At 40.4% G+C, this 17,174-nt stretch overlaps 1 protein-coding gene across 2 annotated transcripts in view; it reads left to right on the forward strand.

Annotated features, from left to right (window-relative positions):
• FNDC3B (fibronectin type III domain containing 3B) overlaps positions 1–17,174 on the forward strand; it is a 210,522-nt gene that overhangs the window by 161,296 nt on the left and 32,052 nt on the right. For both annotated transcript variants that reach the window (XM_075031393.1, XM_075031394.1), the window contains exons 18-22: positions 742–847; positions 1,460–1,632; positions 3,797–3,910; positions 6,055–6,204; positions 9,977–10,257. In XM_075031393.1, the coding sequence (XP_074887494.1) occupies positions 742–847; positions 1,460–1,632; positions 3,797–3,910; positions 6,055–6,204; positions 9,977–10,257 (824 nt within the window). The remainder of the gene's footprint in view (positions 1–741; positions 848–1,459; positions 1,633–3,796; positions 3,911–6,054; positions 6,205–9,976; positions 10,258–17,174) is intronic.

Consider the following 17,174-nt stretch of genomic DNA (forward strand, 5'->3'; position numbering starts at 1 on the left):
CTTTAAGAAGGTGGTGAATATTTTTTCTGTAGCACAGTAAAGCTGCACTGATTGGAGTTAATCTTCTGTTGCAAGTGGCTGAATTTTAGACTTATGTGTAACTGATGGCATTTTTTTCAGGCAAACTGCAATTTAGTGAGGTTTGGTTTCCTCAAAACCAATCTGTAGGTGTTTATACTTAGGCTAGAAAAGACCGTCATGTTTATCTGATCTGGCCACTTGTTGAGAAAGGCCACAGATTCTCATGTACAAAGCAGGTGACTGGAGATGCAGTAGGGGTGGTTTGTTTTAACAGTTAAATTACCTTTCATGTGGCTGAACTCGTCTTTAAATTCTTGGGTTCCATTATCCAGCCACTGATTCCTGTCATTCCCTTCTTTGATTTAAAATCATTTCAGTAGCTACACTTTTATTCCTCCTGCTTTGGTTTTTTTTTATGATTGAGTACTTTAGGCCTTGATATTATTTTAAAACAAGGAAAATTAGAATAAAGAACCTCACAACTATGATTAGCCATCATAGTTTCCTGTGCTACCGTTTTGAGTATGCTAATGAAATAACTCTATTAATTGCATTTTTAAGTAACGTGCTTGATAGCATCTCCTATCCTTTATTGTTTATATGAATTTCTATTAAGTGATTGTTGCAGAAAACAATTTCTTGTGCCACTTTCTAATCATGCCTCGCTTTGTAGGTGGTATTCGTACCAGAGAGCTAACTTCAGCTCCTGTTCTCTTCCAGTGTTCTGAAAGTTTACCTGTCCGTACGCTAAGTGTTGCACCAGGTCACTGCCGGCCACCAAGAGTTTTGGGGAAGCCGAAGCACAAAGAAGTACAGCTACAATGGGGTAAGCCGTTGCAGCATCTCACTTTTGAATAGCTTTGATCTTGATGGTTGGTTGCTGAACTCGCCTTAGCTTTTATTTCTGTTGCTAGACTGTTGTGAGAAGTTGAAGTGTATTCTGGTCAGCGGGAACTACAGAGCGAAGGCCGGTGAAGTCTGTGCAAGTCAGAAGCGCAGCTTCTCATCAGCCACTGCGGCTCTGTATTGCAAAACCACTGTGTGATTCAAGATCTTTTTTATTCCTTTGCAATATTGTCTTAGCAGAAGCATTTTGCTACTTCTAATATAGGACTTCTCCCAAAATCTTGAGTTAGAACATATCGAGGATTTTGGGTGGCATTTAAACCCTGATCCACAGTATAACGCACACAATCCATTGGACACCTTAATTTTGCAAAGGACTTGAGCCATGGACATGACACTAAACTGTCAAAAAATGCACATTTTTCAGAATACATGGTAAATGCCAGTATCCAGCAGATGTTTTTCTTTGCTATGCATATATATACACACATGTGTATATATATATATGTATTTCTGTGGTATGTGAAGTAAAAAATTAATCTTCCTGGCATATGTCCATATGTTACTAATGTATTCTGTGATTTCTTTCTAGATGTTCCTCCGTCAGAAAGCGGCTGTCCTGTCTCAGAGTACAGCGTAGAAATGACAGAACCCGAAGAAGTCGTGTCTGAAGTGTATCACGGGCCTGATCTGGAGTGCACCATCAGCAACCTCCTTCCTGGAGCAACGTATCGGTTCAGAGTGAGAGCTCTGAACGATGGCGGGGTACGTGCAGCGTGCCGCAGCATGCTTTGGCTTTTTCTCTCTGGAGGTGGTACTGTACCTGAGATGGGCGATTCTGGAAAGTGATTGTGTTAATGCTGGTGACCAGAAAGTTGAAGGGGAGATGGGCAAAAGAAAACAAAGTGGGAAGTGCTGAAAGGAGCTTTTGAGGAAGAGCTGCAGGTTTGGATCTGGTACTCTTTTAAAAGGAGATTTCAGGTACTAATATGATTTGACTGGCCAAAATCAGCTGCACCAAAATGTGCAAAATCCCTGCTAAAAGTCCTGTCTGCTTACAAGGAGGGATCTGTTTATTCCCTTTCCACTGCATTCCTTCTTTTTGTTTTAAATCTTAACTGTGTAAAAACAATTACTGACGTTTCACTCAGGTATTGATCTATTTTGAGGAAAGCTTGCATTCTTAATGGTTTTTTTGTTTTCATTTAAAAAAAATACATGCTTTATAGATTTGATGATTTTTTGTTGTTGCTGTTACATGATTTCCTTGGAAGATGTGCCTTCCCAAATACATCAGAAATTCTATCTGATGTCCATGGAGTTCTGTTGAAAGATCTTGTTGATTCAGTGAGGTTTGGGTTGGTTCTGCTTGCCTTTGTGAGAGCATCTTTCCAAGGGTTTTTATAAAGGCAGTCCTAGCAACAGTATGTGCCTATTGATGTGTTTGTTCCCAGGAAATCTTGATAACAAACATAACACAAAGGTTTAAAGTTATTCAGTTACAGGGAGAAGTTCTGTTAAACTTCACTTACGTATTAGAAAAATATGCAAGACTGTTAAACTGTTTAGTTTTAAAAATATCCACTATTTTTGTGAAAAATGAATTACACATGGAGAGATTGGATTTGCTTGCTGGAATGAAAGCCACTGCCTACCTGGTATCTTTGGATATATGGTGCCTTCCCTGCCCTCCCCCCCTTATTTTTCCTCTTTTTTTCTTTTTGTCTCTCTCTTTTTTTTTTTCTTTCTTCTCAAAATAGTGTTTCAAGTTGCAAAGGTCCACACTTTGTTAAATGAAGGGGCTGGTTTTGGTTTAGTTGGGGTTTTTTTACCAGATGCAAACACCTTTCTTCCTCCCATTCGGTAAAGAAAACAGCAGAAGTCAATAAACAAGATTTTGTTGAAGCGTGCATTCTTTGTAATTCAAACAAAGTGATCAGTGTTAGCCTTTCTCAATAGCACAGATACTGACACATCTGTTGAGGTTTTCTGGGGTTCATAATTTCAGTGTTGTTCAGCCTTTGTAGTGGCTCATTTTCTTCATGCTTGCTAGTATTGCATTCCAACATAAGTAAATATCAGTGTTTTTCCTCTAATTGCTTCCAGCGAAGTTCCTTTGTTCTGGAGAACGATTTCTAATTAGCTTGGGGAGGTACTGAACAAACTTTATTATCCCACTCAAGAGGCCTTGGGAAGGCTATTTCCACGGTCCTCTCTCTCCTGTCCTCGCACTACTGGCTGAAGCCGGTTTTCCAGACTTTTGAAAATTGTCTTTTCTCTTGCTAATATGCATTTAAATCATTCTCCTACCAAGGGCTCAAAAGTTGTCTGAGCAGTTGGCTCAGCTGCCTGTGGAGCTGAGCCATACGCGGCGTGTGTGCCGCTTGCCCCTGCACGCTGAACCCAGACTGGGGCTCCATCACAGGCTGTCCTTTTATAATTAACGTGTGGCAAGCATTTTATATAAACGAAGGTGGATTTGGACTCCAGTATGTGCTTTACTGTTGTTAATGCTCCTCCTTACGTCCGCGAGAAGGCAGTTATGCCGAGCTACGGCGCAGACATGCGAACACGTTACTTTAAGGTAAGGTAGAGGGACACAAACTATTCCTCAGTTACTCCGTTGCTGAGTGCACATTCTCACTCCTGGGTAAACTGGAGGTGGCTTATGCTTTCACGGGCACTCACCGCCGCACAGGAGGATGTACATGCTGTCTGCTTGTACCTGAGCTTACCTCACATTTTAACGTTGCAATAATTTACGTGGTATGAACTCTGGTATTTGGTGCCGAGTGTTGGAAGCCCAGTCTACGTTTGAGGAGGTTCATAGCATTGAAAAAGTTTGTGTGCTGTTCTTGGAAAGCCTTTGAGGAATGCGAGATGCGTGTACGTTTATATATTAACGTACAGACACATTGTTCCCCTCTAGTACGGGCCGTATTCGGAGGCTACAGAAGTCACCACAGCAGCAGGACCACCCGGCCAGTGCAGAGCACCTTCCCTCTCCTTTCTGTCTGACACACGTGTACTTGTAAGCTGGGAGGTAAGTCAGGTGCCCTGATTGTTTAATTTCCATCTTATCCAAACTAATATGGTCACCACAAAACTTGAAAGCTACCTTGAGCTATTCACTGGTTTGGAACTTTGTGCAAGAAAACCATATGCAGAAATTCTTCTGTTGCAGAAAATCATCTTCTCTACTTTTCTCTTTAAAGAATTGCATAAAGTTGATCATGAGTCATCTGGACTAGGATTCAGACACGAGGCCTCCTACGCTGGCGTCAGATGATAGAGCACTGGTCGGGTAGAAGTGCTCTCTGCAGGCTTTTAGCATGTCAGCATGTCCTGGGGTGGAATTATGAAAGCAAATATTTGATTTTGGCTGAAGCTGGAGTCTCTGATATGAAATTAACTCTGTATAAATGCTTATGATGTAGTGTTTTTTCCTCAAAAATTGTTTGTCTCTTCCCCAAATATTTACTTTTATTTTAGTGTGTGTGCGTTCCTTCTCCATTCTCCTGGATCTTAGACATTGGACTCTTAAAATAAGTCTTAGCTGAAATGCTGAGGGGTTGATGGGTGTCATTAAAAAGATCTATATATGTTATGTAATTAAGGCAGAAAGGAAAGGATGTTGTCATAAATAATGTTGTGATATGGAGCAATGGGGCTGTAGTGCTGCCACAGACTTTCTTTGAAAACCTAGCAGCCATTCCAACCCTGCATCCTTTGTGTCCCTCCACAAAAGGATGCCGCTGTTGAGAAAGAAGTTATTAATGTTCATGAGATGCTCGACTAAACTGGTTGTGCTAACAGCATATCTAGACACGAATGTCATCTGAGTTCAATTTTATAATGAAACAGGTGCATTTGGTGCAGTTTGGGGGTATTTGTTAATATTTCTTGCAACAGTTTGTGACACGAAGCTAGAAGTTGCACGAAACTTTTAAATGTTACCTTTTAAATGAGTATATGGCATTTGCTCTCCCCAACCGTGAGCGAATGCAGCAGTGTTTCTGGTAGGCTCCATATTTATATGCAGGATATATTTGTTTATTCTAGCTAAAAATGCAGCTACGGAAGGAGTAATGTGGTTTGCAATGGTTATGTTTCCTTAAAGAGTCTATCATTTTTTTGGCTCATAGGAATACGAAGGAAAACCAGAGCAGGACTGGGGAGGTTTTTTTGTCTGGCTAGAGAGCACACCATGGTGCCTACTATGCCTTTTTTTTTACACATTGTTTTAAAATGCTGGCTTGGCAATTCTGAACGCTCCTACTCAAGCCGCTGGAAGCTCAGAGGCAGAGCTAGAGAAACCCACGTGCGTGCGCAGGATGGTCATTGCGGCGTGCAGCAAGGCGCTGGATCCTTTTACTGGAAATTACACCTCGCATGCCCTAATCACAAAGGCTTTGCCATATCCTAGACCGCACCTCTGCACGGAGAGCCGTGATTCTTCGAGCTGCTCCAGTCCACACAGTACAGCTCTAGGTAGTTCTGGTAAAAACCCCAAATATTTTGTTTCGGGAACCATGCCGTTATGGCTGCACTAGCTCATCTCCAGCAAATTCAGGCATTTATTCCATGGTCCCCTAGACTTCAGGATGATGAAGGGATTGCTGAGGACATACGGACCCTGCAGGAGTCTTTTTGTGGATATTAACGTATCCAGGTCCGCACTCCCGTGTCCCATACTGGAACCGTTAGCTTGATGGGTGACTTTCACTGAAAACCTCAGACGAGCTCTTCGCTTGTTCAGGTTATTCTTTTCTCGGTAACGTGAGTAACTACTTCAGGCTTGAAGGCTGGCTCTTCCAGAGCTGCGTTTTGATCACTCGACTAGACTGCACCAGATTGATGCTTTTTTGTGTTCTCCATGGTTGTGCTGCTGCCAAGCCAGTGGAGAGATGATTTATTCCTGAGTGTCCTGATGAAAAGCAAAGTAGCTGCATACTCAAAGTAGCTTTCTCATTTCTCTGAATTTCTATCAGGTAATTTTTGTGTAGAATTGGCCTGTTTCAGTAACCTATTAGGGAACACTAATTCAGCGCATTTGCAGCAGTAATGGTGTATTAATTCAAAAATAATGTGGGGTTTTTTTCCATGTACTTTATTCCTTACCCAGTGAAACACAGAGATCTGAAGTGCTCATTTCTGAATTGAACCACATAAATATTTGTGTTGCAGAGTCCTGAATGTTCTGGTGCTGACATCTCTGAATACAGATTAGAGTGGGGAGAAGACGAGGAATCTCTACAACTTGCATATAGTGGCACAGACACCTGCTTTGAAATAAGTGATTTGTCAGCAGCAGCGCATTACTGCTGTAGGCTACAGGTATGGAAGTTAAGAGGTTTTGCGTGCATTGCAATCTGAGATGTAAACAGAGTTTCCTTCCACTGTGTTTTTATTTTTATCACTAGCCACTATGAAGTTACGTGTCCTGTAAGTCAGAAGGAATGTATGTTTATTTAAATAATGCAGACTGTTGCTATATAACTGAATGGTTTAGATTCTGCACAATTCAGAGTGATAAACAAGGGAGTTGGTATAACTTTTAGCTCTTGAAAATTGCTCTCGTGTATAGTGTGGTTTATTTTTGGTGAATAATGCTTTTAACAGCCACCTTGCCCTCGGATATTAAAACAAAATGATAATGTTTTAGACAATTTCCAAAAAAATTATTTTTTTTCCTTGGTAATGAGATGTAAATAACATTTACCTCCCAACTGGATGTTGAAGATTCCCCTAGCTTAAATAATAAACTCCAACATCTGTTTCATTTATCAAGTAAAGCAAACCAGCCAAGTGGATTCCTATGTATATAGGAGATGGTAGTTGCCAGAAAGTGAGTCCTCATCTTTACCATTTTGTCTCTTAGATTTGTAAGATGGGATCTCAGGTAGACTCTCTATATGATTTCTTTTTCTTTGATCTCTTTTTCTCCTGTTATTTTCAGCAAAAAGTAACAGTTAAAATATATTTTTTATACATATATATATGAAAATAAAAATATAGCACTTCTTCTCCTTGATGTCTGCTGGAAAGTAAAGTAAGTGGGAGTGAAGTAAAAATATTTTTGCCCAAGATACTCTTCCACAAGATTTATTTGTATGTGAAGACAGAATACCACCAGTAATCCAACCAAAAGTTCACGTACCCACCCAGCTGGCAACGTGTGGACCACCCAGGGTCATTTCTTTGATCAAGGACAACATGCTTCTGTCGAGTGTTTCCTTCTTATTTTTTTTATTTTTTTTTTAAAGAGGACATTAAATTTTTTATATTTTTTTTTTTTGGTAACGAAGTAGCTTTCGAGCAGCTGGCCAGCAGCCAAGGAGCTAGGGCCCCACACCTCTAAGTACACTCAACTGTATTTTCTGACTGGGTCGTAGCTGGCCGTCTACCTTGCACTGGCACTGTTGGGGAAGGCGAATTGAGAGAGCGTATGAGTGGCTTGGAAGTGTGAGCCAGAAAGTGCCTCTTGTTTGCGCAAGAGGGAAAGCATTCAGCATCCGCTGGGCAGGGAGGAGACCGTGAGACCACTTCTGCGGTGAGCGGCGGGGAGTTCAAGGGGGTTTTAATGTTAAAAATGGAAACAGCCAGCTGTATAGCATCTTTGATTTTTGAGTGGGCGTTCATTTTAAACTCCCTGCCACAAAAATGTTGCACAAATCTACCCAGTTTTTAACACAGCCGATATAATTTAATCCACAGGCAGAAGTTAAGTGAAATGCAGGACAGCACTAAGACATTTCATTGAAGTCCATCAGTGACCCATGCATTGCTTTCTAGAGGGCTTCATCCTCTAGGTCTGATCTGTGTATTTTATGAAGAAGAATTTGTTATAACACTGGAACATTTAAACAACTACAAAAAAAAAAAAGAGCAAAGTATGTATAGCAGGTAAAGAAGGAAAGTTAAGTAGTTTCAGAAATTTTAGTCTTTCTTTTAAAGTAAAAAGGAGAGAATAATAGCAGGTTTTCTTACCTGTTAGCAGCTTTAACAGAAAAATCTTTCTTTTGTATTTTAAAAATAAAGATTCCCCAAAACACATTTACTCTGCCTTCTAATAAACACACAGTATTGCTATCTCAATCTACAGTAACTCAATAAAAAGAGAGAACTGAGGAATCAGGCATATATAACTGCAGGGCAGACAATTTGTCTTTACTGTTGCTCAACTTTTTTCCTGTAATGAATATTCCTGAAAACAATTGTGGCTTCTGCAAAGGGGAATATTGTGTCATTTGCGGGGGGTTATATCTAGGAAGCAAAGTAGAATGAAATTCCCATCAGTTAGGATGATGAGATTGTCCAATAAAGCAGTTAAAAGCATCACTGAAAATAAATTGCTTGGAGCAAGATACAGATTGCTAAACACTGGTTTAGAGGCAAGACAAATAATATCATTGGCAGACCAGGAAAAAAGGCTCACTTCTAACGGCTCTAGGAGCGCTTCACTAAATAGAAGATGTCCCTGGAGCAGGGTTTGTTTTGAAGGGGTTTTTAAAGGCTGACAAATCTAACTTTATTATCTCTTTCTTCAATTGAACAAAACGCCTCCTGGAAAAACAGAACACGGCTTTGTGTTTGTATTATGCATAGCAGAAATAAGTTACTCACTACAGTGAAGCACAGATAAGAAATCAAACAATTGTTTGACACGTCCTTTCCTTGCCATCGTAGTTCTACTGGCAACATTGTAAACCCAAGTTTTCTAATTAATTGTAATCTGGTGGGAGACTCTGGGCTCGCTTTTCCAAATGCAAAGGAAACGTGGATGGTGGACGATGCTGGGTAATGTCAAGGCTGCTTTTGAAGGTCTTTGCCTTCTGGACCACCTGTAGCTCAGCCTGTGCCATAATATGCTATCAGAAGCTCTCCACGTACCCTGTGGGCTAGCAGCACGCTGGGCTGTATCAGGAGGAGCCCAGCTAGCGGACGGAGGGAAGGTGGTGTTGCCCGTTACGTGCCGTTCATGAGAACCTGGAATACTGCGTCCAGTTTTGCTCCAGGCAGAGGTTGAAATAGAGGCATTCAGATGAGATATAAAGAAAAAAGTTATCGCTGTACGGGCAATTAAGGATTGTAACAGTGGTCCAGAGGGGCTGTGCAATCTCCATCCTTGGAATTTTTCAAGACCCGACTGGACAAAAGCCTGAGCAACCTGGTCTGTATTCAGCTTTGACCCCCACTTGGAGTAGCAGTTGGGACTAGATGTGTCCCAAGGTTCCTTCCAGTCTCCATGGTTCTGTGATCGTGTGCACAGTAGCTTATAATAATCCTGAGGAGTTAACATTTGCCACTAACTGAGCATCAACTGATAAAAACCCAGCTCTGTACAATTGTGCAATGTTGAGCTTGCAAAGACAAGAGCCTCTGCAATTAATGAGAAGCGGGCCAGATTTTGAAACTTGGTTTCCACTTGGATCCTGGATCTACCGGTCAAGATGAGAAGCTCTCCTCTCTTGAGCTATGTGTTTTGGTGGTGGTTTGCTAGTGATTTGTGACTTCTGGGGAAATCTGAGTCATAGACTTGACGCCATGCTGAGTTCCTATATTCTTATCAGAAACTTTTTAGCGTGACATTAGCTATCCATTCTCTGAGTTAGGAACCAGTGTAGCTCTCAGCAAGCCAAATGCCCCTTATGTCTAGGGGTACTCTGCTTGCATAAAACATCTGATGTTGCACTCTGCAGTATACTAAGGATTTTATACAGGGCAGCTCAACAATTTGGGGTAGCCAATTTGCTGAACAATGTGATGTCACCTGTCACTGACAACATGACTGTGACATATTCCCTTACTAAACAAAGTTTGCTGCTGATAAAAAGGTTACCGTTAAGTTTGATTAAATAGCTGTTAGGGAAAAGAGAAATATTCTCCAGTTTTTCTGAGAGATACCCCTGAGTAACAAAGGAAGCTGTTAATTGCTCTAGTATAGGTAGAGGGTATAAGTCATGCTTTAAAGAATAAACCAGTGGTGCATACTCTTTGAAGAATGCATGCAGCTATTCCAGGCTGCACAGTTCATTATTATCAACTTGATAGACATGTGAAAGAGAACATTTATGCTGTAAAATTATTTTTTTTTTTCCACACACAGGCTATTAACCAGGCAGGAGCTGGACCTTACAGTGACCTGGTCACCTGCAGAATCCCCGCGTCTGTGCCTGATGCAGTCTCTACCCTCTCTGTGCTGGAGGATGAGCACGTGGATGCCTGTCACCTCTCACCCTCTGTGTGCCTTGTACTGAACTGGGAAGAGCCATGCAATAACGGAGCTGAGATTACATCATACAACATTGACTTGGGTGACATCAGCATTCCAGTAGGAAATGTGACAACTTACGTTATCGATGATTTGCTTCCAGAAACCTCATACCGGTGAGTACAATTTTTTTAATGTGATACAGAGCAGTCAGGATGAGATCACACAGCTTAGTTTTATATAGGAAATGTTGGCATGTAGAGTGAGTAAAACCAAAACAAACAAACAAAAAATCCCCCCAAAAAAACCCAAACAAAAACCTGACAACCCAAACAACCAACCTAGGGAGCATAGAAATCTGCAACAGTTCCTTTATGGAATGAATTACGGTAGTTCACGTTCAAATAATGCTTTCTCCCCCCCTTTTTCCTCTCTCTGCTCTCCTTGCATTATCTCTGACCTCCCCTTCTTTTTAAGTTGCTCCGCTAAGGTAAGGTTACACTGGTAGGTAAACAAATTTAAAAAATGGGAAATAACTAAGATTAGAATGCGACATCTCATGTTTTTTCAGATGCTTAGCAGTACTGTGCCAGGGATTTATATTATTAACTGTATTGGTCCCTGTGAGGAGATAGCAATTTGCATGCAATGAACTTTTATTTGTAGAGCTACAGCTATTTTTTGTTTCTAGCACATGGAGATTAATTAAAACATAATCTGAATTTAAAAACAATTTCTTTATATTGCTTCAGAGTCTAAATATTTAAGTGACATTGCCAAAATTTTATTATTATTTTAATGGTTTTTTCCCTAATTGCTAATTATGGAAAAAAAAAAAACAAAACAAACCAGTTCCATGCAGGCAATGAACAGCAATACAACAGAAGATGTGACAAAAGAAATTCTAAGTACTGTTCTAATGAAAACAGAAATCTGATTACACTGTTGTAAAGCTAGACATGGTGGAGACCTTCTGCAGGGTTTTTTTTGGTTTTTTTTTGTTTTTTATTCAAGGTCACAATCCTACAGGTCTTGCAGAGTTTAAATGAAAAGTTCATTTCTCAAATTCCATCATGTAACCAAGCAAGAGAACTTCTGTAGCAAGTATGCAAATATGTGTACTAGAAGTTATTTAAGGCAAGGAACATATATTGCTTGCAGTGTCTAGTACAGTGGTTCCTGATCTTTGCCTAGAATATCTACATTTTAAAACCATGTAATTAAAAAAAAAATGTAGATTCATTAAATATATATATATATATTCTTGTGGCAATCTGAAAAAAGAAGGTGAAATAGGAATTTGGTGACTCAGAACCCCCTCCAGTCTAGATCACTCGCATAAATCCAGAAAATGTGACTACATTATTGCTGCCTCCAGTTCTTCGGTGGCTTGTAACACTGTGATCCTTTGTGGCAAAGGCGGTGATGAAGTATAAGCTTTTTTTTGTCTTCTGCTGTGTTTATTTAAGATCCTAGTTTTGTGGTCAATTTAAGCTAGTATTGCTGTCAAAGGAAGCCTCTTCCTCCCTCCTTTTGTGCCAGAAAAGTGCTATCGCACCATTCCAGACTGGGAAAACTGGTCTTGTTGAAAACTAATCGTATTTTATACCTTGTAAACGGGTAGAGAGAAAGGAAGGCCAGCATGTCTTCTAGCAGGCATGCGGTTTAAGGTATTTGTGAAAATACTGCACACGAGTAAAGCTGCACAAGGGTTTGAGCCAGTCGAGGTTGCTGTTGTCACGCTTCTGACCTCCCTCCGTCTCCGTGTTCTCCCACGTTTCTCGCGCTCTGCCTTGAGTCAGCACTGGTGCTTATCTGATCTTACTCTAAGCCAGACCAGGGAACCCAACTGATTGAAGACTAATCAAAAACCTAAAAAAACTCATAAGAAGTTGAAGAGTTTGTCTATTGACTGGCTACCCAGCTGTGGAACTGCACCATCGTTGGGCAGTCTAGTATGCCCTGGTTTCTCCTCATATGTTCAATCAAGAATCAAAAGCTAAAGCAAAATGAGAGCTTTGAGCAACACAGTCAAGACAGCCAGAATGGACCGTCTAAATTCTTCACTGAAGTCTTCCTCCTTCAGTCTCTTTTTTAGCTGGTTCTTGGTTGTCTACAGCTTCTTTTAGGGAAATGTCCTTGTCTTCAAAGCCTGGAAATGGAGATAGAGAATGAAAGGATGGGCTGGACATTACTCTTCTTTATAATCATGCTGCAGTCTCGTCCATGAAGCTCTTACTCCTGCTGCCATGAAAAGTGTCGTTACACTGAGATCGTACTGGAATATTTTTTTATTTTTTTAATATTTTTTTTTGTATTCTTATTTGGCTATTTTGTAAAAAGCACCATGTTAAATTACATATTTTTAGTCAGAAAGTCTGCTTGTCTCTGATCCAAATGAAAAGGCTGAAGAACAAGCATTAAGTGCAACTGCTCTAAATTATTGTTGTAAGACTAAGTTCCTACCAAAAAAAAAAAAAAATTATTGTGAAGAGCACAAACCAGTGCACAACTAATCAGAAGTAATAATATATGAAAGCTCTTTTCTTTAATAAAACAGGAGAAAGAAAACCCTAAATCTTGCATCTCATGCCTGTCACGGAAGACAAATTACTGTAGTTGAGTTGCAAAAGCACCTTATCTATAGTTTGAAGTATTTTTCTGCTGATAAAAATAGACAGGTCAAAGTGGTTTTGCTATCAATTGTTAACTCTTTCACTGATATTTCTTCTTCAAGCCTATCTTGACACCTGTCTTCATCAGGGAACATCTGTGCCCTGACAAATGCGTCCGTAAGAAACATGTTTATCAAGCTGTATGCTAGAAGGTGCTGGCGTTTTTGCCCTCCCTGTTTTAATCAGAAGAGTGTTTCAGGACATCACTGATCTCGGTCTGTTTTTCACCAGTGGGTTTTCTTTTCATGTCAACTTTGTTTAACTCAGCTAGCTCTTCTCTCTCTCAAGTGTTTATTCCCTACTGTGTTTAAAAGCAGTGAACATGTTTTCTTCCAGGCCTTGTTTTTCCTAGACTAAACATCCCAAATACTGCTGGGTTTGAGACCCTGAACTCTCTTGCCAAAGTTTCAGCAGAATTTGAAGTAAATCAGCAAAGCACTTATAAGTTTTAGTTGCATTGGAATTTCACTGTCAATGTTTTTGTTTGTGGGAACCCGAAATTGAAAGCAAATCTTGGTTATTAGGAGTCCACCAAGTCCAAAATGGGAAAGGAACGTTGTTTTGCATAGCAGTGTGATTCTAACAGCATCTCGACGTGCGTCCACCCCGTTGGACTTGTTAGCTTAGGTCTGGCATTGCTCTGCTGCTTCCAGCTCCTGTGTGGGAATGGCCGTACACGAGCAACTCCGGTATACACCGAGCAAACTCCAGGCTCTCTGCGGAGGTGGCCTTGAAGCTGAAAAGTTTGATGGGGTCTGTATCTTAGTAGCAAATCCAGCCAGCATGCCACAAGAAGGATTTGCATCCCAAAAGACATTCAAGGCAGGAGGAACTGGGGCACGCCTCTGCCGTGCTGCTCATGGCCAGCGTAGGGCTGGTTTCAAGAGGACTTCTCCAGTGTCAGACACAGACCAGCACTCCTGTTCCAAAAAGCAGGTGCCTCGCAAAAGCGCTGTGCAGCCATTGCTGGTGAGCAGCTGCAGAAATATATCTGAGAGTTCTGCAGTCTTTCTGTTTTATTGACATAGCCATGAAGCTCTGGGAGCTCTGATTATAGGGTAATAATACTTGGACTGGTTTTCTGTGAACTGATGTAACTAGAAGTGAGTTAGTAAATATTCTGCAATAAAGAAGTATTTAACAGTAATAGAAATTCCAATTTTCTGTTACACTCTGTTCCCAAGCTTCGCTCAACGCTTTCCATAGTTAATTGTGCTGTGCTGTTGAGATACTTCACTGCAAAACAGCTTCCGATTTTTAAGAATGCTTATTTTCTTCTGAAACACATAGTAGCCTTATTAAATTTTAATAGCAACCCTTAATTTTAATTTGGTTTAGGAATAAAGATTCTAGACATTTCAAATTTCTAAACTGTATCAAGGAAAAGATCTTCCAAGATGAAGAGAGAAGAAGGAACATGGATGCTTAAGATAGCAATGCTTAAGTGGATTATAAAGCAAAATCTATGCTTGAGAGTATAAAACTAAGTCTTGTTCCAGCCTCAGAAGAATGCGGTCTGAGTGCGGATCTGCGGGGCTGGCTTGTTGTGGGGGCTGTGTGTGATTGCTATCCCTTACGTTTCGGCTGCTGCTGATGGTGGAGCACGCTGCTTCTCCTCCCTTTTGAAGTCCGTGGCATTTTAACTCCCACAGGTTTCCACAGGCGCGTGTATTGCAACGGGTGGCATTCCACTTATGGGAACTAGTGAATCAAACTCTTCTCATGTCAGACTCTTAAGATAAATCCAAAAGTGATTTTTCAGTTTGTTGGAATACTATACAAAGGGTTTTGTGACCAATCTGAAAATAGCATCCTGTTTAGTGTGTTTATTTTCCTGGGTCGAGAATATTACAAGATAGAGTGGTCTGTTAAAGATCTTTTAATGGTTTCTAAATATGCCTAGTCTGATATATTTTTTTCTAAATGTTTAAAAGATGCAGTGGGAAAATGTGAGAAAGAATACAAATATTACTGGTCCAGGGTCTGCAGAATTAGGTACTATCTCTAAATGTAGTCTTTACATTTTCAAGAAACTTACTTTCAAATTGTGATTGTCAGCTTTTAAAACCACCTTTCCAAGATGGTATTTGGGGTGTTTTAACTTGGAAACCATTAGTGAATAAGTTGAAAGGAATTCAGGAAGTGGTTTTATTGCAAATATTTCTACATGTCTATATACTACTCTTACACAAAAATAGAGTGTTGATTTTTCCCAGTATCAGTTCTGTAAACAGCAATTGGTTTCCACTTAATTGTGAAAGTTACCTTATCTGCTATGGCTGTGCCACCCAGCCGCTGGAGGAGCTCCGGGTGTCACAGACCGGGACAGGGACATGAGAAAGCACCTGAGCTGGAGCAAAGATGCTGCAGTACAAGGTGTTCTCCCTCCTCCTCCTCCGGACAGTCCTCCTTTCTCACCTTTCTTCTTCCCTTCTTCCTTCTCCCCTTCCCTGTGGACATTTCCAACGCCTAATATCCATTGAGGAGACACTCAGTGTTGGTTCGGTGGGAGGCGAGAGCTGCGTCTAGGTTACGCCGCTGTGTGCACAGAAAACCAAAAACTAGTTGTTTGTGCTTGTCTGACAAAGCTCAGGACCTGGGAATGATGGTGGCAATTTACAAAGAGTTTTATGGTGCTGTAATCAGCAGAAACAGGGTAGCCACATCCAGCCATGTTAGAGTCAGATAAATCAATTCTTGCTTTCCCAGTATCATCGTTCATCTGGAAAGATGCCTGTGTCTATTTTAAGGCTTAAGAGTTTCCATCAGTCTTACTGTGCTCCGAAGTCGGAAGGGGGGAGCAAGAACACCATGCAGCAGATGAAAGCAACAACAGATGAGGGAAGGGACACATTTTTACCTTGTGCGAATAATTACCCAGCAAAGGGAGGACAAGTAAATGCAGATGTATGTTCATGCACATATCTAAAAAGCACACCTATCAGCTTCTGCTTAAGAAATGCGATGTGGTACTTGAGAGAGGTTCGTTTCAATCGCTGCTGGTTTTCAACTGTGGTAGCTGCCATTTGGAAATGAGTTAAAGTTATGATGCTTGAGGACAGGCAAGGCTTTGTTGTTAACGGGACTTCGAATAATACAAAATAAAACAAAAAAAAAGGCTATGTACTCTCGAGCGTGTTGCTGTAAGCAATCTACAAAAAAGTAGCAGCATTTTGTAATGTAGCTGTTACTGTTTATGTGCATATGCTAACAGATAACTTGCCAGAATCCAGTGAAAATTCAGGCAGTGTTCACTTTTTTTTTACTAGAAAAACCATTAAATATTAATGTAATGACTCCTCAATCTGAAGGAAACCAATAACATAATATGAAGTAAGATCAATGCCTATATTAATTACACTTCTTAAGATACTACAGAAGCCTTTTGTTCTTTCTATGTCAAATGCTCGTATGCAGCAGTTGAAGAGGAGGCTCCCACTAGATCTTTCTCCATACCATCCACCCTTTGGGAGGAAGAGGATGAAATCACCGTTGTGTGGTGTTGTAAGGTGGTCAGGATGCATTTCCTGAAACTAAAAGGAAGGTTAAAAGGAAAATGCAGCTCCACACCAAGCAATACTTTACCCTTGTTAATGGCTAGGTCAACAAGCAAAGGTTTTAACCACACGTTAAATGCAGTACATCCTTACCAGTGTACAATTACTTCAGCTGCCTAATGAGTGGATAAGGCTCTATTATTTTGCAATATGTTTATTAATCATTTAACCTTTTTTGTTCTTGAAATTGCAGAAAATGTGGTTTGGTGGGTTTGGTTTGGTTTTTTTTTTAAGGGGGAATATTGTTCTCTGGAGGGTTTTTCCCTATCCCTTTAACTCTACCTAATCTTTTTCTAATGGTAGAGCTGAAAACTTGATGCTCAAAGCAAAGTAATTTTTCATATGTTGTTTATACGAACTTATATCACTTTGTGTACTTCAACCAAAATAAGTAGCTATGCCAACCAAAGACAGTTCTATTTATCTTCTGCTTTCTCTGAAGCAGGCAGTCGTAGGGATATACCAGGTTCTGCTCTTCTCCCTTCTCCCCCTACCACCTTCCCTAGGGACTTCTGGCTTCTTGGTGGCTTATAGTTTTGAGAAGCAGCAACATTTCTTGTAGAGATTCTTTTCCCATGAGAAAATACTACACTGCTGTGCATACGATTTCCAAAGTAAATGGCATCTGTCCAGCTATCTAAACTAGGCTGAACTGTCTGAAAAATCTAATTAGTTTGCCCATACTGTTTTCTCTTCTTTTCAGCTTGATTTAACAAACTCTTGAAACCTTTCAGGCTCGTCTGTACCAATATTTCTATTTTACACAGTCCTCAAAGCTCTTTCAAAATTCATATTTCACATTTCTGTTATGATTATGTTGTTGATGTTACCATAGTAAAAGACTACGACTCTTCACTCATT

Source organism: Buteo buteo, chromosome 7 (genome assembly GCF_964188355.1).
Source record: "Buteo buteo chromosome 7, bButBut1.hap1.1, whole genome shotgun sequence".
Lineage (NCBI taxonomy): Eukaryota > Metazoa > Chordata > Aves > Accipitriformes > Accipitridae > Buteo > Buteo buteo.